Source organism: Pteropus vampyrus, unplaced genomic scaffold (assembly GCF_000151845.1).
Source record: "Pteropus vampyrus isolate Shadow unplaced genomic scaffold, Pvam_2.0 Scaffold16, whole genome shotgun sequence".
Classification (NCBI taxonomy): domain Eukaryota; kingdom Metazoa; phylum Chordata; class Mammalia; order Chiroptera; family Pteropodidae; genus Pteropus; species Pteropus vampyrus.
The window spans coordinates 11607523-11632274 of record NW_011888797.1 but is presented as its reverse complement, the minus strand read 5'-3'; the positions used below and the strand labels follow the sequence as shown (position 1 = coordinate 11632274).

General features: G+C 50.8%; 1 protein-coding gene across 1 annotated transcript; it reads left to right on the top strand.

Moving 5' to 3' along the window:
- The first annotated feature begins 9482 nt into the window (after positions 1–9482).
- NPTXR (neuronal pentraxin receptor) lies at positions 9483–16918 on the top strand. The gene is made up of 4 exons (XM_011354453.2): positions 9483–9704; positions 10195–10442; positions 12145–12324; positions 12655–16918. The coding sequence occupies exons 1-4, from the start codon at positions 9557–9559 to the stop codon at positions 12877–12879; spliced, it is 801 nt and encodes a 266-aa protein (XP_011352755.2). The 5' UTR covers positions 9483–9556; the 3' UTR covers positions 12880–16918.
- Positions 16919–24752: the final 7834 nt, after the last annotated feature.

Here is a 24752-nt window from a genome sequence, read left to right as displayed (position 1 = left end):
ACGGCCCACTGGCCCCCTACCATCATTGGGTCCCAACCTAAACTCAGGTCCTCTGACTTCTCTGGTGTGCTCTGAGAAGCCATGGTTGACTCCTCCTCTTCCCTCCTCCTGCCAGTCAGCCACATCACTCTGTGGATCCTTGCAGCAGCCTTGCTGGTCTCCCACCCCCAGATACAACCTTCCATCCATCTTCCTCCAGGCAGCCTCAAGGATTGTCCTTAAGCCCATAGGATCCCCTATGGTGCAAACTCCTCAGCTTCCTTCCAGGCTGCCATTTTGGATCTGGCCCATCTCCCAGTTCATTCCTGCCTCTGCCTAGACTTCCCCCAGAGTGCCCATCCTCATTTAAGAGTGTTCTGACGACACTTTCTCCCAGAGGCCCTCCTGCATCACACTCTGTCCACTGCCTACCTCCACCTGTGCTCCCATAATCCTGAGCACATCCCTGTTCATCCCCACCTGGCACATCTCTGCATCACCCCTCTCCCACCCCACCAGGCCAACTACCAAAGCAGAGGGAAGGTCACGCTGGCCCAGCCTCTCCCCGCCAGGCCTCATGTGGGAGCCACGTTCGAGGGCATAGGAGAAGTCGTTTGTCTTCTTGTCTATGTTTTTATTTTTGTTATTGTTGTTGCTATTAATTGAAAGAAGTCAAACTTCTTTTTGTGAGGAGAATCACATTTAATTCTACTATTTTATTTGTTTTCGCAGCTCCCTTTTGGTCCTTTATCCAAATGTAGACATTGTTCCAGAGCTGGCAGCATTGCTGGTAATTACCCTTTAATAGCCATAATATCCCGGGTTCACCGTGGACTCTACCATCCATCCGTCCCCTGACCATCTCTTGCTGCTGGAAATGTAGGTTGTTTCTCGTTATTCTTCTTCTAGATGCTCACTGCAAGATCAATTTCATGTGGATATTTGTTTTTTTTTTCTTTTTAAGTCTGTTGAATTATTTCTTTAGGCTGAGTTCCCAGGAGTGGTATTACTGGGTCAGAGGATATTGACTTCTTATGGCTGTGGCCAAGAACCACTTTCCAGAAGGGTTGGATGATTTATGTGGCAACCAGCTATGTAGGCATGTTTCGGTGTTCTAATTTTGCACTAATTTATGTGTAAAATGAAACCTCGAGGTTGATTTAAGCAGTAATTCTCTGACATAAACCGCATCTTTATCCTGGCCTGGCCAGCTGGTCACCTCCCCGATCCTGGATTGGGAGCCATGGTAAGGAACGCCCCAGTGGTGGTCGCAGAAGACCCTTGACTTAATAACAGTTTTAGCTCACACTTACTGAGCGCTTACCGTGAGTCGGGCACTGCACATTATCTCATTTAATTCTCATAAAATCTCTATGAGGGAGGTGCTATTCTATCCACCTTTTACAAATGAAGAAACCAAGGTTCAGAGAGGTTAAGAAACCAGCCCAAGGTCACACAGCAGTGGTGCCTAAATTTGACATTATCAGTGTCTGGCTCCAGAGCCCTCATTCTTCATCATTAAGTCTACAACCTCAACTACCTTCGGGAGAGTGAGAAAGACAGGTGAGGGCAGTGCCTCTTGCTCGATAGTGCCCTGGGCCATTTCTGCCTTGGCTCACCCGGAGTGATGAGGGCCAGTCCTCAAAGGCTCGTCCTGCTGGCTGGCAAGATAATCAAGAGGCTCTCATGGGAGCTTAGCTGATAACAATAAATAGCAATAACAAGAAGTAACGTTTATTCAGCACTTACTACATATGTATTAGTTTATCCAGTCTTCAGCCCTATGAAGTAGGCTGTACACATTCCCATCTTACAGATAAAAGCAGAGGCTCAGAGAGTCTGGAGAAATCAGAGCCAGGCAACCCCCATCCCTGCTTTGGTTTCCCCTCTGTAAAATGACACAGTGGGCCAGATGCTCCCTAAACACCTTTCAGCTCTAAATATTCTCTGAAATAGGGAGGATTGTGGCATAAAGTTGAGTTCTTGCTTGTGACTTTAGGTTAATCTCTTTGAGCTTCCGTTTTCTTATCCGTAAAAGGGGTGGAAGGATGGGCTAGATTTGACCCAGGCCCTTTGGTCTCTAAATTCTGAGTTCTTGGGCAGATGCCTCCTGATAGGAATTGGGGTGGGAGTTACATATGTGTGCAGCCCTCAGGCCTCCATCCGCCGACTCCCAGACCTCCAGTTCCTCAGGGAAGTCTGCAGATAAACAGAGTGACTTAGAGAACTTACTGGTGCCTTTTCTAAAATCTGTTGGTTGCTTTTACTTTTCTCTTATATTGTGGCCCATTCTGGAAGCTTCTGCTCTGTGGAGGGCTGGTCCTCCTGACCCCACTTCTGTGGCCATGAAGGGGGCCAACATGAGAGGTTCTTTCTGCTCATTGGCCTTTTGTTAGAAGACATGGAACCTCAGGGCCTTCCAGCCACCTCTCCCTGTCACTGGCCTCTCCCCATCTCCAGGTGGGGCACCTGCACTGGGAAGCCCTTAACCCCTACTCCTGCCAGTGAGGCACCTTCACTCTGGCAAGAAATCTGGTATTTTAAGCCCCAGCTCTGGAACCTGCTCCCTGTGGCCTCGGATCTCTCTGATCCTCAGTTTCCCTATCCGTCAAATGGCAGGGCTGGGCAGGACACCCCGAGGACCCCCCGTGCTCTGTCATCCTGTGCCCTTGAGGCCCTTCACCTCTGGCAGGCCTTCCCTCAAGAGAGGAAACCTGTTATTCCAAGCCTGGCAGGAGCTGCTTGGGCGGAAGGCAGGGCCTTCCCTATGGGACTTTTATAAATTTTTTTGAGGTATATCTTACATTCGAGACATGTAAGAGCTTGCATGTCTTACTTATACAAGACACAAACCTTAAGTGCACACCTCGACGAAAATGTATTTATGGAGACACCCATGGAAGCACCACCCAAGAGTCAGAACACTTCCAGTGCCCCAGAAGGCTCCTTGGTGACTGCCAGAGTCCGTACTTCCCCAGAGGTACCACTGTGTCGGCTCCTGTCACCACAGATCAGTTTCATCCATGTTCGAACTTCATTCACTTGGACTCAGACAGCTGTACCCCTTTGTGTCTGGTCTTTTCATTGAACATTATGTCTGGCATTTGGTCATACTGTGTTTGTCAATGGCTCATTTTTCAATGCCGTGTAGCGTTTCCATGTACGGAGATGCCTTCACCGACTTACGCATTCTTCTATGGAGGCACATTTGGGTTGTTTCCGGTTTGGGGTTATTACCGATTAAGCTGCCGTGAACATCTTGTGATGTCTTTCGGTGGCTGTACGCTCTCCTTTCTCCTGGCTGCATCTGCAGGAGTGGGGTGCCCGGGTCCCAGAAGAGGCATATATTTAGCTTTCGGTGGAGCTGCCGAACGCTTTTGCAGGGCGGCAGTGAGCATGTACACGCCCGCCCACGTGTGAATCTTGCCAGCCTTGGTATGGTCATTTTAAAAACGCTCCCCATTCTGGTGGGCGTGCAGTGCTCTCATTGTGGTTTTAATTTGTCTTCCTCCCATGACTCATGATGTTGAGCACCTTTTCTATGCTTATTGCCATTTTGTGAAGTCCCTCCCTGGGGAGAGGTAAGAGGAGGTCAGGGGCTGGCGCTCCGCACCTAGTGAGAATGTAGTGTGATTTTCCCAGGACGTGATCCCCACCTAACCCTGGGGACAAGAACTGTGGCAGCCAACCCAGAGTGGAAGCACTTGTGTGCCTTTGCGCTCTCGTATGACTCAGGGGAAGCTAAGGATCAGAGAAGCTGAGTGGCTTACTGGAGGCCACACAGCACCAGAAGCTGAGCCAAGACCGCAACCAGGATTTTCTGTAAAAATGGCCTGAGGGTGGGGGCCTTGGTCTTTGCTGCAGAAAAATGGCCGGGCTCCGAAGGTGTGTGGGCAGGCAAGGCCTGAGAGGGAATTCTGTGGCCTCACAGTGCAGCCGCTTAAGCAGGAGTGCTTGAAGGGAGAGGCGAGGGGGCCTGGGGTGGGGGTGTCCTATCACTTACCCTGGGGCCTCAGAGCCCAGGAGGGTGTATGAGACAGACCTTCCGAGAGCCTTCTCCTCCTCCCCTGTCCTCGCCCTCACCACACACCTTGACTTGGCACTCTGGTACACAGAGGCCCATCTGTCTTCTGTTCATTACAGCTCCAAATTGGCACTGGGGGCCAGGACTAGAGATCGATCTGGCTCTGCTGCCTGCTCTCCTGACCTTTCCTGCAGGGTTAGGCAGAGACAGAGCAGCTGGGCTGGCTCCTGGGGAGGGACGAGGGGAGCAGGATGGCCCCTCTGAGAGGCCTTCCTTGCGTCACCCCATGCCCCTGCCACCAGGGCAAAGCTGGTGGCTCCTTGTTGGTGCTCTTGCTGTCACAGCAAGACAAGTCTGCCTCCAGCTGAGCACACCTTATTCACCTCTGGAGACGCAGCACCTGGCACTTGTAAGAGGCTGCAGGGCTGAGAGCATCCTCTGTGCCGGCCTGTCCTACGGGCCTTAACAATAGTCCCACAGGAACTAATGCACTATTACCATCCCCATTTCTCGGATGAAGAAACAGAGGTGCAGAGAGGTTAAGAATCTCGCCTTGGTCACTCAGCTGGGATTTCGGTCTTGGCGTCTGGCTCCAGGGCCTGCGCCCACATGGTTCCTATTCGCCGTGCCTTCCTGCCTCTCAGTAACAACAAATGACAATAATAATATTGGTTATGGCCATTTGTCAGCTACTTATTATATGACAAACTTCACATTTGTTCTTTTGCTTTGTCATTACTTTTATCCCAAAATGTAGATACTAGTGTTATCCCAATTTTACAGTTGAGGAAACTGAAGGTTACGAGACTTGAACACTTTGCCCAGGGCCACAGATTTAGTAGGTGGGGAGCCTAGAAACGACACGGGCCTGTCTAACATGAGAGTCATGCCTGTACCCATGGTATTGTGTGGCCACGGTACAGTTGACGAATGGATGGATGGATGGATGGATGGATGGATGGATGGATGAATGAATGAGTACTCTGCAGTCCCTCCAGAGAAACCCTCTTTCCTTCTTCCTTGGAGCATCTTAGCTCAGGCGTCAGGGAAGCTGCCATCTGGAGGGTGAGCAGTCACTGGCCAGAGAAGGTGGGGTGGGAGGGGGAAGAGTGTTCTTGGCAGAAGGAACAGCACAAGCAGGGGCCCTAGGGTGAGAGGCATCTGGGGCAGCTGGGGACTTTCAGTGGGAATGAAGTGTAGCCTGCAGGGTGGGTAATGAGAGCTGAGATCTGGAGGGAGGGGGACTATTGAAGGATTTTAAACAACGTGGCTGGATTTGCAGTTAGGCGGCTGCTTCTGGCTGCTGTCTGGAGAAGGGCCAGGCTAGGAGCCCAGGGGATGGTGGTGGCCTGGACTAGGGAGAGGCAAAGGGGCCAAGTGAGGCTATGGTTAAGATTCAGGCTTAGGTTCTACCCTCGGAGACTCTGCTTTTCAATTTTTTTCCCATTTTTTAAAGAAAATCATGGTGAAGGTTCTCAGACATACACAGAGGTATAGAGAATACCATTCAGGTCCCCACCCAGGCTCCAGAACCAGAACGTTGGCGACCGGCTGCTGTGCCTCCGAGCCTCCCCACTCAGCCCCCAGAGAGGGTCACCGCTGTCCTGCCTTCGCCTTTCTCTCTCCATTCATTTCTTTGTGCTTTTACAAATATGTGATCTAGTTTTGAATCTTTGAAACTTTATTTAAATGGAACCTAACTGTTCTTCTGTTACTTCTCTCTCTATATATAATGATTGAACAAAAAGATTAATGTTGGAGGTGGAGAATGGTTGGCCTCTTTGGGAGATTTTTAAGTAGTATTAGTGATAATGATAATTACCGACACTTACGTAGCACGACATGTACCAACTTCACTACCAGGGCCTTATATCTATTAACGCGTTTAATTTTCACTACAATGTGATGAGATATTATTGTTGTACCCTTCTTGCTGATAGGGAAACTGACCCACTGCAGCTTTACATAACAAGGTCACTGGGCTGGTGGAGCCAGAGCGTGGGCCCGGGTAGGCTCACACGGCACGTGAGGGATGACCAGATGGGGGAGGTGAGGAGACCTGACCCACACCAGGCCTGTTCTCTTCCCATACTGCCCTGCCGCCCCTGGAGCTGGACCTCATGCTGTCCTGGTCCAGGGTAAGCTGTGCAGAGGGTAAGTCTCTGGCCCTGAAGCCACCACCTTCCTTCTGCTCCCCAAAGGAACGGAGCAGTCCCCACCTAGGGACAAGGCGGTTGGGTCATCCACACATCCTCCTAGCCTCTGAGCCACTTCGCACACACAGGTCCTTTCTATCCAGGCCCTTCTGTGAAGCTGCCCCAAACCGCGGCCTGACAGAGCCTGACAGACCCTCCCATCCTTCTCGTGGCTGTGAGGTAGTCTTCTGCTGGCCCTCGAGGCAGGCAGGGCAGCCGGCACTCTGCCCTCTTGACCCAGACTGTCAGGATAGGATGGAAGAATGAGAACAGGTTCTGGAATCAGAAGGGTCTGGCTGGGGTTCTGGCTTTGCCACTTTGCAACTGTGTGACCTTAGGCAGGTGACTTCACCTCTCTGAGCTTCGGTTCCCTCATCTATAAAGTGGGCCTCCTACCCAGGTTGTCAACAGGGGCTGTGGCATGTTTTCACAGTGCTTCCTTGGTGCAGAACCTGGCACACAGCCTGACAATGACGACAGCTGCCGTTAGCATTCTTATTACTAGTGCTAATGAGCCCAGCATGTTGGCACTGAGCTGGACTAGAACCCTGGGCTCTGGCTCAGGCCCTATACACTTACACCAAAGCCCACCCCAGACTCTCAGCACAACAGACTGTGGGTTCCGAGCCCCCATCTTCCTGCTGCATCAAGACCCGAGTGGGGGCGATGATGGCATCATCCTGCCCCCCACCATCTTGGGCTAAGGGCCCACTTGGCATCAGGCTGGGAGCCCACGCAGCACAGCCCGCGCCTGAAGCAGATGGGAAAGTTGGGGTGGGGGCCAGTCATGTTCTTCTGATTCAGACACTGGGGTGGGGAGGGGGCCACACACGATCCGGTGAGCCCACCTCCTCCCTGGCCTTCCTGTTGGTGGCAGAGCTGGTGGCTGTGACAAAAGAACAGCTTGTATACCCACCTCCCTCAGCCTGCACGGTTTCTCCTGGAAACGTGTCTGTGTAAATAGCACTCCACGCCGGTTCCTCCCTGGCAGGTCTTCCTCCCTCTGAGGGAGGAAGGAGAACTCTTCGCTGGAGAGAGGCGGCTTTGGCTCCAGAGGTGTCAGCTTTGCCCAGCCCCATCAACACAGAAAATACAAAAGGACTCAGGCCTCGGTTTCCCCATCTGTGAAATGGGGACATTAAGAGTAGTACCAACCAAAATGAGTGGCTTTGAGGATTCATGAGTAAATACGTGTAAAGTGCCAAGGATGGGCTTGGCACGTTGTCTCATTCAAATGTGTGCCCTTCATGCCAAGCCTGGCATAGTGGAAGGAGGGAAACTGAGGACAGATGGTGCCAGGGCAGAGGAGACCCAGCCACGACCCTTCTGGCACTGAGGCGAATGCACTCGGAGCTAATCGCCTCAGCCCACAGTTTCCTGGAAGTCCAGCCACCTCAAAATGCAGTGGGTGGCAGGCCCTGTCGCTCCATGGGCTGCCGTGGTCAAGAGCGGGTTCTGGAGGTGAAGAGCTCCCCATCGGCTAATGTAGTCAAGGCTCACAGTTTACATTCTGCTTTTACAGTCCATGAGGCCTCGACTTCAACTCTTCCATCCTTGCCTCCGTCCTGGGGATGGCCAGAGCGGGGCCAGTTGTGTCCATTTACAGAAGGCTTTGTTTTTAGCCACAGCAGAGTCAGGATTCCTAGGACCCTGGGGAGTTAGAAAGAGCCTTCCAGATAGTGAAGGTTAGTGTAACAGGGGTGAGGCCGCATGTCTGTGGGGCCAGCTTTGGGCTGGGCTCTTCGAGGTTAGCCCAGCTACCCCCACTCTCGGGATGAAGTGGCAGAATGGAGTATCAGCCCCTCCAGCCCTTCAGTTCCAGGTCATGTCACTATCCGTAGTGACATCTCCCTTCCCTCAGGTGCTGAGTGTGGCAGTGACACTCTGCCTATACTACCCTCTCCGCCTCCCAGCACTTTGAGGCAGGGGACACATTTATCCCCTCATCATATGGCTAGAAAACAGGTTCAGAGAGATTAAGGGACCTCTCCAATGTCACCCAGCAAATGACCAGCAAGGCCAGGCCTAGGCAAATCGATGAGGCTGAGGAGGGGTCTTCTATACTTGCCCTCAGCCCTCAGGGCCATCCATGTGAGACACAGGGTACTCAGGAAATGTTAGGCTGTGCCCTCAGTTTTCTGCTTTGCCCTCAGCTGTCTCTTCAGCACCCGGCCAGGGCCCAGCCTACCGCAGGTGCTCACTGAGTATTTGCTCAGTGAAGGAATCGGAATTCATTGAGCTCAGGTCTGGGGCTAAGCCTGGGGGCAGAGTCCAGGGAAGGCTGAGTGGAACTGCCGGGCCCCTGGGGAGAGAGGAAGGTCTAATTTGAGTCCTGGAAGCTTATTGAATTATTAATTTCCCCTGACATGTCTGCCAGAGACTGTCGCTTCCCAGTGTCTGAACCTGTGACCTCCCCGGCCCTCCTCTCTCCTCCAGCAGGGGACAGGGAAGGAGAGGCCACCTGGGCTTCTGGCCCAGTTCTCCTGCCCGCTGGGGTCTTAGGCAGAAGGTGGTGACTCTAAACCATTTTGTCTTCATCCTGGGCAGGATCAGGGTGTCAGAGATCACCTAATCATTCCCACAAACCTTCTAGACAGGTATAATTGTCCCACGTTGCACACGAGGAACCAGGGGTTCAGAGAGGTAGAGGCATTGCTAAGGGTCACACAGCAGGTTAGTTCTCAAGCTGGATTTGAACCCTGGGCTATCTGACTCCAGTGTCTGTGATGCTCCCCTGGATGGCTACCCTACTGGAGCCCTACTCCAGAAGCCTCTGAGTCTGCCAAGTGCCCACACAGGGCCTTGCACCATCGTAAAGAAGCTTGGTGAGCAAAGACTAAGACAGTTCCCTGCATCGAGGACCAGTCAGTGTACAACCTTCCGGTTACGAAGGACTCAGCTGTGGTTCAGAACTCTGACTGTAGGTCGGAACCACCCAGGGAGTGTTTCTAGCGCTCCACTGCCAGTTGCCCACCCCGCCGTAGGCTGAGATGTCCTCAAGGGCAGGAGCCAGCCTGCTTTCAGCTCACCATCGTGCACCAGACTGACCTTGGTCAAGCTGGATTTGAAGCCTGAGCTAACTGACTCTGTGATCTTAATTAACCACATGCTTCTGGATACCCAGCACACATTCATTGCCTGAAGCTGGTATTGCCAGCCCCACTTTGCATATGGGGAAGCTAAGGCTCACCTGGGGGGTTGGGAGGTTTCTGAGCCCTGTGTCCCTCTCTTTCCTCCCTCTGAGTGACCTCGCATGCCTCTTTCTCTACCCTGTGAACAGCAGGAGCTCCCAGCCCGTGTGAACTTCTCAGCTGCCCCTGCCCCTGCCCCTGCGGTGCCCACCGCCCTGCATTCCAAGATGGATGAGCTGGAGGGGCAGCTGCTGGCCAAGGTGCTGGCACTGGAGAAGGAGCGTGTGGCCCTCAGTCACAGCAGCCACCAGCAGCGGCAGGAGGTGGAGAAGGAGCTGGATGCCCTGCAGGGCCGCATAGCAGAACTGGAGCATGGTGGGTCCTGGGCCCCGCAGAGGGCATAACAGGTGAAGTCTCAGTCCTCAGATGGGTCCTCAGGATGGCAGATAAACTGGAAAAACCTTTTCATGCTCTCCAGAGGCTAAAGCTAAAATGGTGGGGAGGAGGCTACAAAACACAAAAGGGAAAGACTAGCTGGGGACGATCATTATCATTATTAACAGTTAGTATTTTCTGGCACTTTTTAGACTGGGAGTGGGATAAGTACTTGATACATCAGCTGGTTTAATCTTCACAAACCACACAGGGATGGTATTGTTATTATCTCCATTTATAGATGAGGAAACTAAACCTCAGAGAGGTCGAATGACTTACCCAGAGTCCCTCAGCCAGTAAGTAGTGGATCTAGACTTCACATAGCAGGTCCTCAGGGACTAGTAGCCTCATTCAGGAGTGTGCCCTGCCCACCCCACCCTCATCAGTTTCCACTGACCCCCACTGTGTCCCCCTTGTCCACCCTCCTTAGGCTCCTCGGCCTACAGCCCCCCTGACGCCTTCAAGATCAGCATCCCCATCCGCAACAACTACATGTATGCCCGCGTGCGGAAGGCTCTGCCTGAGCTCTACGCCTTCACCATCTGCATGTGGCTGCGGTCCAGGTCGGGGGGCACTGGCCAGGGCACCCCCTTCTCCTACTCAGTGCCAGGACAGGCCAATGAGATTGTGCTGCTGGAGGCGGGCCATGACCCCATGGAGCTGCTGATCAACGACAAGGTCAGTGGGGGCGGGCAGAGTGGGGGGGATGGGGGCAGGGGTCGCCCTTTTGGGAGCACCGCACTGCACTGGGCCCCACACCTATGGGACCTTTCAGTTCTCCCACTCAGGGTATTCAGCACACATGCCAAGCCTCCCGCATGCCAGGTTGGGTTTGGGGAATACAAAGACAAACTGGACCTGGGGCTGGCTGGAGGCGGGGCTCATGTCCAAGAGAGACCGTGAGTGTGGTGTACCCATTTACAGGGGAGACACGTGAGGCTCACAGTGACCCAGCTCTAGGAGCAGGGCTAGAAGTGTCTGTCCTGGGGGCCCTGCTCATTCTCCTGGAGAAAGAGAGAGGTCCAAGGACCTACTTATAGAGGGGCCCCTCCCAGAACCCACCGGAACCCTGCTCAGCAGGAGGTGCTTTTAATAGGTGTCCTGGAGGCGGGGGAAGGAGATGGGCCCGGGGGCAGTGAATTTCTCTTGTGATGCAATATATCCTAAGAAGACCTAAGAAGCTAAACTATATCTATATCCTGCTACCCTGTTCTCTTCATACACCCCCTGGCTGCTGTCCTTGGCTCTGCGGAAGCTCAGCACTCAGGTCTTAGAAAAAATTCAGCACCATGGACAGGGCACAAAGCAGCTCGATTCCAGGAACCTCTGGAGCTCTCTTGACCATCAACCTCACAGGCTACTCACAGTTTCCTTTGTATTCCGACTTCTCAGCCTTTGCTCCTGTTGTACCCTTTACTTAGTTTGCCTTGCAATGAAATGGTCCAAGTCCATTATCTTTCCAGATGTATTTAGTCTCCATGTCGTCCATTCCCACAGGCCTTTATTGTCCTCTGGGTCTTTATCGTCTATGTACCTTCCAAATGGCCCCTGTGTTATTTTGTCTTGTAATATGGCCTCCCGTGCAGACTCAGCTCATTTACAGCTAATACCAGATTCGTATCCCCAGTGCCCAGAGCAAGACCTGGCACCAAGTGGGCCTCAGAGAACGTTGTGTTAAATCGTGATGTCAGAGAACTTAAGAGATGAAAGAGCCCTTCGGGAGCCCCAAATCCACAGGCAGCAAGTACCTTTCATCTCCCAGGCCAACTCTAATCCATCGGCAGTGGCTTCCGGGAGCACCGGGATGAGAAACATTCTGAGGCTGAGTCTAGGCTCATGATTGATTAGCCATGTCTGCCTTTGGTGGGGGGAGGGGCAAAGGTGGCTGCATATTTGCCATCCCTTCCTGACCTCACTGTGCAGATGAGGAAACCAAGGCCAAGGAGGAAAGGGCAGCCTCCCCAGGGTCCTACAGGGGCTTGGTTCCTGGCCTCTGAGTCCAAGGCTTGATCCCCCGCCACCTGTACGTCTCATGCCCAGCTGTATGCCAGGCACTGTGTGAGGTGTTCAGGAGGTGAGACTGGGGATGTGGCTTCAGCCCCACACGAGCCAACAGGCCTCTTAGAGAGTAAATAAACTATTTGGAAACAATTGAAAAACAACACTGACTAGTCCCTTCCGATCTGAGTGAATCTGCCAGGTTAGGTCATGGGGAAAGAGGAAAGAGTGATGGGAAAGAACCCTAGGCTGAGAAGAAGGGGAAGGTCAAGCCTTCGGTCAGTCCCTGGAAAGAAGGACATGGGTCTCCTGGTCCCCCCACCTCACTGCTCCAGCCTGGGCCTTGTGACATCTGACTTGGGGCTGGGGAACCTGTGTCTAGGTGGCCCAGCTGCCCCTGAGCCTGAAGGACAATGGCTGGCACCATATCTGCATCGCTTGGACCACAAGGGATGGCCTGTGGTCTGCCTACCAGGATGGGGAGCTGCAAGGCTCCGGTGAGAACCTAGCCGCCTGGCACCCCATCAAGCCTCATGGAATCCTTATCCTGGGCCAAGAGCAGGTAAGGCTCAAGGCAATATTGGGGCTTGAGGCCCAGGTAGATGTCCCACCCACCCAGGGCCCCTGAGGAGGAGGAGCTAGGTGGAGACCTTGAAAGCACAGCAGAGATCACTCAGTCTGACCCAGCCATTCTGCAGATGGTCGGGCAGACTGAGGCCCAGAGAGAACAGGGACCTGCCCAAGCGGCTAGAACTCGGTGGCGGGCTAGAACCACGGGGGCGGGGCTTCCTCTGGGACTACAGATGTGGGGGGCCTGACTCTGAGTCTAACTGCCTGTCTTTTCTGCTCTCTTCCTCCATGTCTCTCCCTTCTCTCTGCTTTCTTGGCTCAGGATACCCTGGGTGGCCGGTTTGATGCCACCCAGGCCTTCGTGGGTGACATTGCCCAGTTTAACCTGTGGGACCATGCTCTAACACCTGCCCAGGTCCTGGGCATTGCCAACTGTACTGGGCTGCTGCTGGGCAACGTCCTCCCCTGGGAAGACAAGCTGGTGGAGGCCTTTGGGGGTGCAACGAAGGCTGCCTTTGATGTCTGCAAGGGGAGGGCTAAGGCATGAGGGCCCCTCCCTTGCCTGCCAATTTTGGGACCTTATAGGAGGCTGGACATATGCCCTCCTCAGCTTACCTACATACTGGCCTCCCCTCCTGTCCCACTCCTGGCCATGCCTCTCATTTCCCCCACCTATACCCACACTTCCAGAATGTTCTGCCCTGTGATGGCTGTCCCTTGATCTCATTTCGATGGGGACAAGCAGCTCAAGTCAACAGGTCAAGCAAGCCTAGGGTGAGTCCAAGGCCTGGCAGGGGTGGGTACCAGAGCCTGTGGCTCTGCCCACCCTCCTGGCATTATGCCAGAGCCATCTCTTACCCACACTACACCCTGTTCCATCAACCACATCTGATTCCACTGATCTCAGTGGCATCCGCCATGGGGGTGTTATGGGCGAAGGCCCACTGTCTCAGTGGCAGGGGTGGCCATCCACCCCTTGTCCCCCATGCAACAGGCTTGGCTCCTTCCCCTCAGGGCCACAACAGGCTGTAGAGCTCTACCCGCAGTTGAGAAGGGGATGACAGAGACAGAGGAGACTCAGACTCACCCCTCCTCCATCTTTCCACCAGCTGACAGTCAAGGGCAGCAGAATCCTGATGGAGCCTCTCCCCCACAGCCCCACCCCACCCGCACCCACACCCACACCCTCTCTCTTCCTCCTCTTTTCGCGTTTCTTTGTGTGAAGTGGGTTGACTGTTGGTTCTGTGCCTGTCCCAGCCCCATCTCCATTTCCAGGCCATTCCCTTCCTTCCCAGCTCTGGCCTGGAGGGTTAGGGACCAAGACCCCAGGAGGCCAAAGGGCCATAGTCACCCCTTGTACCCATCCACAGCTGTGCCCACTGTTAGCATGGTCGCCTCTGTGGCCAAGACAGGGCCTGGGCCTCTTCAGCTGAGTTAGGAGCATCATGAGGCAGAGACACTGTGCCATAGGAGACCCAGACTCTGGCAAAGCCACATTACCTAGCCCCTCTGCATGGCCCTGCAGCCTCTGTGGAGGGAAGGAAGGAAGAAGCCCAGTGAGCAGGGAGAAGCATGGAATGGTACACAGCACTGCTGGACGAGAAGCGGGAGCCCTTGGTTCCTAGCTAGATCTGCCGTGTGGCTTTCTGTAAGTCCCTGCCCTCTCTCTGGGCTGGCCTCTCTCATTTGTGAGCTGAGGCCCTTGCTTTGGTTGTTTCTGAGCTCTCCAGATCAAACGTGAGATGGTCTGTGATTTCAGGTGGATAGGGTAGGGCAAGCTGGAGAACTTTCCTGGTTGAACAAGGAGCCTGGGACTGGACAGCAGATGGGATCTGGCTAGGCATGGGCCAGGGTCAGCAGCTGGCTCCAGAGAGTCAAAGGCAAGGGCAAAGGGCAAGGCAGCCCAACCTCATGTGCAGGTTGTAAAAGTCAGCTCTTCTGGATCCCCCTGCCTGGCACCCTTGCCTGTCTGAGAGTGTCTCAAAGGCTGGTGGCTTCCTGGTCCCCACACTTGAGTCCTCACCAGCTTCCCTAAGAGAGTGGAAGAATATCAGAGCTGAGAAAGCCACCCAGTCTGACCCCTTACTTGTACAGCTAGGGAAGAGCACAGAGAGGGCGAGTGACTTGCACAGGATCACACAGCACAATGGGACAGAACCAGGACTAAAACCCAAGACTCTGACGCCCCCTTCAGTGCTCTTCCCCCCCACACCATACTGCCTGCTTTTGAGGGTCTTTGAGTCCAGCCCGCACCTAGAAGATGGACATTCGAGAGGTCAGAATGCTTTCCAACATGACCACTGGAACATCCTCCTTTATGAAACACACATTTTGGCATCTCTGTCTCCTGGGAGGTGTGATTCCCCAGGCACGCTGGCAGGAATGGAGCGCTGAGAACACAGGTGTCCCTCCCCTGCCAATCACCTACCAGGTGTCCAGGCAGCTGCAGGCTACCGAACTCAGTGGGCACGGGTGCCTTTTGCTCGCCTTTGTGTTTCCTGCCTCCGCCCCCCAGGCCATTTAATCTGTGGCATGGCGTGAGCGCTGGGCCCAGTGCCCTGGAGGCTCCTCTGAGACTGCCACCTCCAGCCATGAGATCCTCATTTCCATTTCAAGAGCACAAGTAGACTTTTCAGCACCTCCGGCCCAGCTCCCCCTAGAAGAACCTAGAAGAAGGAGCGATGGCGTGCTTCCGCCAGAACCTGCTGAGATCTAGGTTGCCCTGGTAACAGCCAATGACATCAGCCCAAGTGCTGGGTCAAACATCTCATAGTGACATATGCTGTTGCTGAGGTGATGGCAGAATTTGGAACTTAGATTTCAGGGACACTGGACACTGAGCTTTATTGGGTTTCTATTTTGGGTTTTAAGGAAGCAGCTTTTGTGGAGGCCTTGGGGGAAAGAATGAGTCTTAGGAGAGAGGTGACAGGACTTGCTGGATCGCTTGAGCCTACTCAGAGGCATCATCTCAAACCCTTTACACTTTGTCATGGTGATGATAAGACTCCTGACGTCTGTGCTGAGTGACCCTGGTCAGCCCTCCAGAGGGAACAGGAACGAATGGAGATGTTGGGGTGCAGACTCTTGAGTCTGGACCTTTGGTGAGTGGTCTGGATCCCCATTTCCAGTCCAGGAAAAGCCCCAAAGTCCCCACCTCCCCTTCATACATTTGCCGAGTGCCTGCCGTTCGGACTCCAGCTTTGATCTTCAGCTGCTCCCAGGCACAGCCAAGAAGACACGGAGGAGGATCTAGAAACGGTGCTCGATTGTGTCCCCGAGCTGCTCTTGTCTGATAGTGACGCTGGAGCCTGTGTTCGTTACAACCTTTTTAAGTGTCAGGCACTGTGCTGAGCACCTCATGACGTCATCTTGTTTATCTTTGCAACACAGTTATAAGCTAGGACTATTCTTAGCCCCATCGTACATATACATAAAGAAACTAGGGCACAGAGAGGTTAAGTAACCTGCCCCGTGTCAATCAGCCATCAAGTGATGGAGCCCAGAGTTCAAACCGAGGAAGATTACATTGAGGGCCCACCCCTCAGCCCAAGGGGACAGTCACCCCCACGTTGTGGAGTGGGATTTGGGCATCTTCGGTCCTAACGTTTGGGGCTGAAGGAATGTGTCTGACCCCATTCACCACCCACAGAACAGGAGGCATGACATGGGCCATCCCCAGGCGAAGGGTCCCCTTGGGCAAGGCTGTGGGAGGGGTCTCAGTCTCGTCAGGGAAAGCTTCCCTCTGCAGTGCACCCACTGCTTCAGCCCTTCTCTACTGGCTGGAGTTTCCAGAAGGGCTGAAACAGAAGGTGGACTGTGTCCCAAGAGCCCCAGGCAGGGGAGGGAAGGACATATTTCTTAGACTCCTGCTTTGGGCCAAGCCCTGTGCGGGTGCTTCACAGCTCTTCTCTGCCGATTCCCCACCTTTGTGACATGTTTTGCCCCCAATCAACCTCCCAACGGGACAGATCACCTTGCCACAATGGTGCATGACCCCGGACCACAGATTTATACAGAAGGGCTCGTAGCGGGGGTCAGAGCCCTCATTATACAGAGAGGATGCCAGGGCCCACGGAACCACCTGGCCGGGTCACCAGGAGACCCGCCCCCAGCTTTCTGACTCTGTGTCCAGTGCTCTCTCCACGATGCAGTGGCCCCGCCCTCTCCAGAACTGGGTCCCTTCTTTTCTGTTTCCCTGAACCAGTGGCCCGAACCAGGGCCCCCCTCCAAGAGATGGGATCATTTCTTCACCCTCTTTGTCCCGGTCGCCTGCAGGCCCAAACCCCACCTCCTCCATGACCCCTGACCTCTGATCCTGCTGGGTGGAGATGGGGCTCACGTGGGCCCAGGCTGAGCAGTGAGTGAGCATGTCGGGCAGTTGGACACTGTGAAATGGGTACACCCTACTGGCGACTCTGCCTTCCCTCCTCCTGGCCTGATTTTGTACATAAAGTGACATGAGATGCAGTGTGTGTGTGTGTGTGTGTGTGCGTGTGTGTGTGTGTGTGAGTGATATGTCATGGATTTTGTTACTTTTTGTTTTTGTAAACTTGAATGTCCAAAATAAACATGATGTTTACTCTGAGGATCTCCTTGCAAGACTTGGGGTACCCCGGGAGGTGCCAGGCAGGGAGGAGGAGGCTGCGTGGTGCAGGGCAGTAGGCAAAGTTTTTGTAAACTTGAATGTCCAAAATAAACATGATGTTTACTCTGAGGATCTCCTTGCAAGACTTGGGGTACCCCGGGAGGTGCCAGGCAGGGAGGAGGAGGCTGCGTGGTGCAGGGCAGTAGGCAAAGCCAGAGGAGGTGCCGCCTTGGTGCCCCAAAGCTTCAGCGAACCCTTCCTATCCCTCCAACCTGACAGGCTCTGCCAGGCCCCGGATGCAGACGCACCCCATTTCCCAGGATCTTTGCAGGAAGGATGTAAATAAAGAACATAAGTCCCATGTGGAAAGTGTCCCAGTTCTGATAACTGAGCTTTGGCCTCATTCCTAACACCTCATCCCCACCTCGTGCCCCAGTTCTGGGAACCAGGTCCCTGACTTGTTCCCTGAGATCCAATCTTCCTAAGTCACTCGCCTGAACCCCCGGAACGGTGCCTCCCTTGGAGTCCTGGGGAGATGGGGGAGGGGAGAGAAAGGGGCCTGGTATATTTCAACCTGTCCCCTCCCCATGGTCTACCTGGACACCTCTGACTCGCTTGGCCTCTAGACCGGACTCTTGACAGTCCCCCACCCACTCGTCCAGTGCCCACCCATCCTTAGGAGGCCTTGATTTAGTCCCCAGCCCTCCCTGTCCACACGACCTCTGCCTGTCTGTTCCATCAATAGTGTCACTGCTCTTAGTTGGACCTTGTCTTCAGATGGTCCCTGTGAAATGCCAGGGGTCCAGTCGGATCGAGGGGTCACACCAGCAGGACAAGCCTTCTCAGATGTGTCCAAAACTTTCCACCTTCCAGCAAGAGTGAATTCACCCCACGAGGACCAGGGGCTCTCGGTGGAAGTAGCGCTTAACACAAGAAAACCATATTTGAAGTCTACCGAGTCGCCTGAAAAACCCATGTGCTTTCTTCATTTTACTCCAGGTTGAATCCAGATTTGTTTTAAAATATTGTTTAATTGCTTACCACTGAGCAAAATTAAGCTGCAGGCAGCTTCACCTTATTTATCCTCTCTAGCACTGATTTACTACAAACACCCTCCCTCCGTCCCCCTCAGCTGGTTCTATCCCACTATCCCACTGTCCATCCACCTGCTTCCTGCCAGCACCTGCCCAGCTGAACGCCGATGCAGAAAAGCACATGTGACGTGTGTGGACTCTCGTTTTGAATTCATGGCCGGAGATCTCCAGGGGACGCTTTTCTCTCTGCCTTGTGATCTGAGCCCACTTTCCGTACGTGAGGGCTTACTCTCCAAAATAGCTAAAAATCAGACCCTCTCTCTCCTCAAACCTCTTACAGCCTTCTACCCCATCTCCGCCTTCCAGTGTGACCAGACTTCATAGTCCGCTGAGGAAACAAAGTGGTTACGACCTCATCACCAAGTCTGTCTGTAAACCTGCACTGTCTCCGCATTCTCTGGTCTCCCTCCTGAAACTTGGAGTGAACTGTCCCTGCTTCTGTCAGAGGCCCCACCATACCCCTCATCTTCTCAAGATCGTCTCTCCTGAATCACTAGCATCTTCTTGACCCCTTTATCGTTCCAACAGGCATGCAAATTTGCCTTTGTATTTCCTCAGTCAAAATCTCCCACCCTGAGCCAACATCCTCCTCCAGCTATCGTCCACTCCTTTGCTCCTTTCACTGCAAGACTTCTTGAGAAAGCAGGTTTGTGGGAATCCCCAAGACCACTCTCAGAGACTGATGATTCACTAGAAGGACTCAGAGCTGTTATACTCCTAGTTACAGTTCGTTACATTGAAAAGATACAGATTGAAAGAAGCAAAGGAAAAGCACATAGTGCAGAGTCCAGGAGATACTCCAGGAGACACTAGGAGCAGGAGCGAGCTGCCAGCTGTTTCTCCCCGGTGCGGTCCTACGGGCAGTGCTTCACTCTCCCAGCAAGGATGTGCGACATATACAGAACACTGTCAGCCAGGGAAGCTCGCCTGAGCCTTGGTCTCCAGGGTTTGTACTGGAGTTCAGTCACACGGGCATTTTACACCTGCATGAGTGACCTTAATTTCTCAGTTCCCATCAGAGGCAGAACTGATACAGCATGACCCAGGGCCCTAGGCAAATAAAAATAGGCATTTTCTCTATATCACTGTGTTAGCATAAACTCTCTGACGTGGCCCAAGGTATACAAAGACACTCTCATCAGGAAGGATATTCCAGGGGCTCAGAGCTTATTTACCAGGCACTGGTCAAGTCTCAGTCCTTTCTTCAGAACGTGCAGGGTTTGAGTACCCCAAGCACATGGAGTTAACCCTTTACTGCACACCGGGCCTATAGACTTCGTCGCTACTTCCTCCCTCTCGTTCACTCCTTGGCCAGTTCCCACACGGCTGCTGTCCCCACCACTCCACTGAGATCACTCTTGTCAAGGCCAACAATGACCTTTATGTTACAAAACTCATGAAACCTCATGGCCAGGCCTCTGTCCTCATGTGGGGTGAGCTCCCAGCTGCATTCGACACATAGTTAACCTCCCTCCTTGAAAGATTCTCTTCTCTTGTCTCCCAAAACACACCTTCTCCGGGCTTTCCCTCTCCCTCAGTGGTTCTCAAACTTTAGCCGGCACCACAATCATCTTATTATATTAATGTTGTACTATAGTTTTGCAAGATGTTACCATTGGGGGTAACTGGATAAAGGGCACATGAGATTGCTCTGTGTTATTTCTTACAACTGAACATGAATCCATAATTATCTCAAAATTAAAAATCTAATTTTAAAAAGATCTCCCTTGGAGATCCATATAGGGGCGTTATAAGACACAGACTTGAAAATAATTATGGTTAATGTATTCCAGAATTTAGATAACAAACAGAATTTCAACAGAGAACTGTAGACTAGGAAAACCATCAAATGAAAATTCCAGAACTGAAAAATACATTAACTGAACTTGTGGTTTCCATAAATAGGTTTAACAGAAGATTAGACACAGCTGAAGAAGGAATTTATGAACTCTGTTAGACAGACCAGAAGAAATGATCCAGAATAAAGAATGAGGGAAAAGAACAGAAAGTGCAGGGAAAAAAACCATAAGATTAATATGGGACATAATGAAAAGGTCTAATATGTAAGGATCCCCAGAAGAAGTAGAGAGAACAAATAGGGCAGAAACAATGTCTGAAAAAAAAGAAAGAAAATGTCTGAGAATTTTCCAAAAACCATTGAAAGACATTAAGTCACATATTCAAAAATCTCAGGTAACTTCGAATATGAGAAATGAAAACACACACACGCACACACACACACACACACACACACACACACACACACACACTACTAGGCCTTTGATAGTGAAACAGCTGTAAATTAAAGACAAAGAAAAAAAATCTCAAAGTCCCAAAGAAAAAAAGATGTATTACTTTCCAGGAAGCAATGACAAGTTAACTTCTCAGTAGAAGGAATGGAAGAAGGAAGGTAATAAAATAACATCTTCAGAGTGCTAAAAGGAAATGACTAACACTGGAGAATTCTATATTCATTGAAAACTCCTCAAAGATGAAGATGAAATAAGGATAATTTTGACAAAGAAAAAAACAATATCCATCACCAATGGTTTTCGTCACCAACATAGCTTCTCTAAAGAACAGACTGAAGGGAATTCTTTAGGAGGAGGGAAAATGGTCCTGAAAGGAACCATGGAAATTCCAAACGAAGAACAACAGAAAGGGTTAATATGGGGATACATATAACTTAATATTGATTGAAAAAAATAATAACAATTGTGAAGTTTAAAATTCACGACAACAACGGAATAAAAAGGTGGAAGAGGTTAAATGCAGTTAAAATTTTCTAAGGTCCTGGCATGGTCCTGGTAGTAGTAAAAGCATTAATTTTACATTCAACTTTAATAAGTCTAGGATCAATATTATATTTTCCTAAGGTAATCACTGAAAGGATTGTAAAAGACTATGTAACCAACAAGCTACTATAGGAGAAAATAATGGAATAATAAAACTAATTCAAAAAAAGCCCAAAAAAATAAGGAAGAAGAGGGAGCACAGAAAGGGTAGGATAAAGAGAAAATAGTAAGTTGATTGATTTAAACCTAAATTTAATTACATTAAATATAAAAAGATAAATATTCCAATTAAAATATTAACATTGTCAACTGGATTTAAAAAGAATTATATAGAAAGGTAAAATTTAAAGGATGGAAAACTATATGCGATGCAAGCACTAATTTGCAGAAAGCTGGTGTAGCTACACTTATTCCAAAGTAGACTTTAAGACAAGAAGCACTGTCAGAGATAAAAAGGACATTTCATGATGATAATTAATCTCTTAAGAAGATATAACAGTTATCAGTTTGTGTGCCTGTATTAACACAACTTCATAATATATAAAGTAAAAACTGACAGAACCAAAAGGAAAAATTGATAAATCCACAATCGTAGTGGAGTGTTGTAACACATCTCTCTCAATAACTTCTAAAAATCACAGACTAAAATTTCAGTGTGAATATAGAAAATTTGAACAAAATGATTTACAAACTTAACCTAAGACAGCAACTACAAAATAGATATTCTTTTCAACCACATGTGAAAAATTCACCCACGCTGACTACGGTAGGCAGAATAATGGCCCCCCCAAAGATGTCTAGATCCTGACCCTGCAGAACCCGGGAATTTATTGTCACATGGCAAAGAGAACTAATGTTGCTAATCAGATGACTGTGAGATAAGAGTAACTTGGATTATCTGCGTAGACCCAAGGTAACCACAAGGGTCTTTAGATGTGGAAGAGGAAGATTGAAGAGTCAGTGTCAGAGCCATGCCGGAAAAGGGAAGACAACAGTCTCTCCTACAAGAGCCTCAGGAAGCAATGTGGTCCTGGGAACACCTTGATTTCAGCACAGTGGGACTCATTTACCACTTCTGTCTCCAGAACTGTAAGATAATGATAAGTTTATATTGTTTTAAGTTACGGGAGACCAAATCTTGGGGATTGACAAGAGCTGAGTCTGAAGTAGGTTAGGACCCTATCCACCTCATTCATTCACTCATACATTTGTTCATGAAACATTTACTAAGCACCTATTCTCTGCTAGATCCTCTGTGGAATCTTGGGATGGAGAGATGAATAGGACAAGGTCCTTGCTCTCAAGGAGCTCACAGGGGAAGGCAGAGAATTAAACTTAAGTACAAAACAGTGGAGAGGGCGGTGGCAAGAACATGCCCCAGATGAGAGGGAGCACAAAGGACTCTTCTGGTCGCAAGGAATCCCAATTGGTACAAGCTTTGACCAAAAGTGCATGGGCTTATATAGCCAAAAGGAGGGAAGGGCAGAGGGAGGATGTGGGCAGAGGATGCTTGAGCAAAGGTAAGGAAGTGAGAAGCAGCATGGAGTATATGAAGAGCCATGAGAATTGGCACAAAGCACAGAGGAAGAAGTAGCAAAGAGACAAAGCCACCCATGGGCCACACCAAGGGGGCCTTGAATACCAGATGACAGCATCGAATGTCATCTGATAGATAATGGGGAACCATGAAGGGAGGAAAGGAGTTATTAAAGAGAGGAATGTAGTAGCGAAATTTGGGTTTTAGAAGGATCACATTGACTGTGGTATGAAGGATGGGCAAGACTACAGTCAGGGAGTCCCAGTAGAAAGTAGTTGCAATAAAACAGATGGGATCATGGTGCTATTCACGTGGGGAGTGCCACGAGCACGGTCAGAAGGGGCTATAATCAGGACATAGGAGTCAGAATCAGCAGGCTGGTGATTGACTGGAGGTGGGTGATGGTGGGAAAGTGAAGGATGAGAGTCCCTGGTTTCCGATGGAGGCAACTGGGGGTGGCGCTGCTATTTATTGACATGGGGAATGCAGGGAGAGCAGGCTAGAGGGAGATGATTAATTCAGTTTGGGACACATTGAGTTTTAAAGGCTTGTGGGACATTCTAAAGGAGATGGCCAGAGAGCAGTTGGATATTTAGGTCTGGAGCTCATGAGAGAAATACAAGAGCTATCAGACTCTAGAAGATTGATAATGGAACCATGGGAGTGGATGAGATCCCTAAATACCAACGGCAACAATTCTCAACAAGATATGCACGGGGTGGCATAACTCCCTGGGAGAGTATTTGGAATCACCAGAGGAATTTTTCCAAAGTACACACCCAACTCTCAATTCCAGTAAATATCCAAGAAGTGTAAGCAAGGGGAACTCTTGCTGATGAGAAGGTGACCTCAGGTAGGAAGAAATTTGAGACCATTGGTGAGAAGAAAAACGGCCAAGGTGGGCACAGAGAGCAAAAGAAGAGCCCAAAAAGCCTAAAGGAAGAGAGGTTCGAGGAGATCCAGGAGAGCGAGGTGCTCCCAGTGTCAGGACAGAGCAGCGATTCTCAAACGTGAGTGCGCACAGGGTGCTTGTGAAAAAAATACGGGTTCCTGCCCCTCACCATTCTGATGCCGTGGGACCCTGAAATCTGCATCGTAAAGAGTTCTGCAGTCACTGTCTCTGGGGTAGAGAATTTCACGAAGATAGGTGTGGTTGACAGGCTTATGCCAGCAGAGAGATGCCAGCGGAGAGGATGAGTTCAGGAAGATAAAGACTAAATAAGTCTATTGAATTCCGCTCTTCAGGAGGTCACTGGTAACTATGGAAGAGGAAATTTTGGTGGTGTCGTGGGAGTGGAAGCCAGATTGCAGTGGGCTGAAGAGTGAATGGGAGGTGAGAAAGAGAAGATAGCAAATATGGACCCCTTTTAGAGAAATTTCGATGAGAGGCGGAAGCAAGAGCTTCATCCCCCTCAAAAACCACCTTCCATCTCCTGGAGAAAGTTGGCAAAGAGATTTGGGGAAATATGGAAGCTGAGTCAGACATTCTCCAGACCCTCAGAAGGCACCAGGGAGGCTAGATGGGAATCAGCAAGGGCCTAGCACACCTCAAGCTGCCAAGTCTCAAAACTAAGCCCACTGTGTCTGCCTTTTGTCTACCCACTCCAAGTCTAGTCCACCATCTTCACCAGCCAAGTCATCTTTTTTTATCCCAAATCTGACTATGTTACTGCCAGACTTGAAACCCTCCAGCAGTTACTTCCCCGACTCTTAACTCACCCGGGGGGACACCCAAATCCCTGAACCTGGTGTTTAAAACCCTTTTGACTTTTGTGGTCCCTACTTCCTTCTATATTTCATCCCCACGATCACTTCCCACTTATTCCACCTTCTCTCTCCATCCAGGACTCGTGGAGCCACCATCACTTCCTCAGTGAACTGTGTTCTCCATGCTCCTTGTCCACATCTCTACCAGAGCACAGGTAGCATGAATTATTCTGTATCTCTCTGTTGACACAGCTGCCCCTCCTCCCCCACTAGACTGTGCCTCCTCTGGGACCAAAGTCCTCCTCTTAATTCTCTCTGAATCACCAGTACCTGGCCAGGGCTGAGTTCCCAGTAAGTGCCAGTGAATGTGATGTGGGGTGTCACACAGGTACTTATCATGAGAAAGTAAATGTTTAAATTATGGAATACCCCCACTGACCCTTTGATCCACCAACAAATAATTGAATTTGCAGGTTCTTCTCCTTTCCCTAGTTGTATTAATATTTTCAGATTAATTTCCCCCTCTAAGGGGGAAGAAAAGGTGTCTTTAAATTAAAACAATGTCTCCCATGGCAACTATATGAGGGTGCGCTCCAGTGGCAAGAGCACTTGGGTTGATTCTCAAGGAGCTTGATCTTGATTCTTAAAGTTACTTAGCCTCTCTGAACCTCAATTCAGGTGGGGTTAGGAATATTATCACCT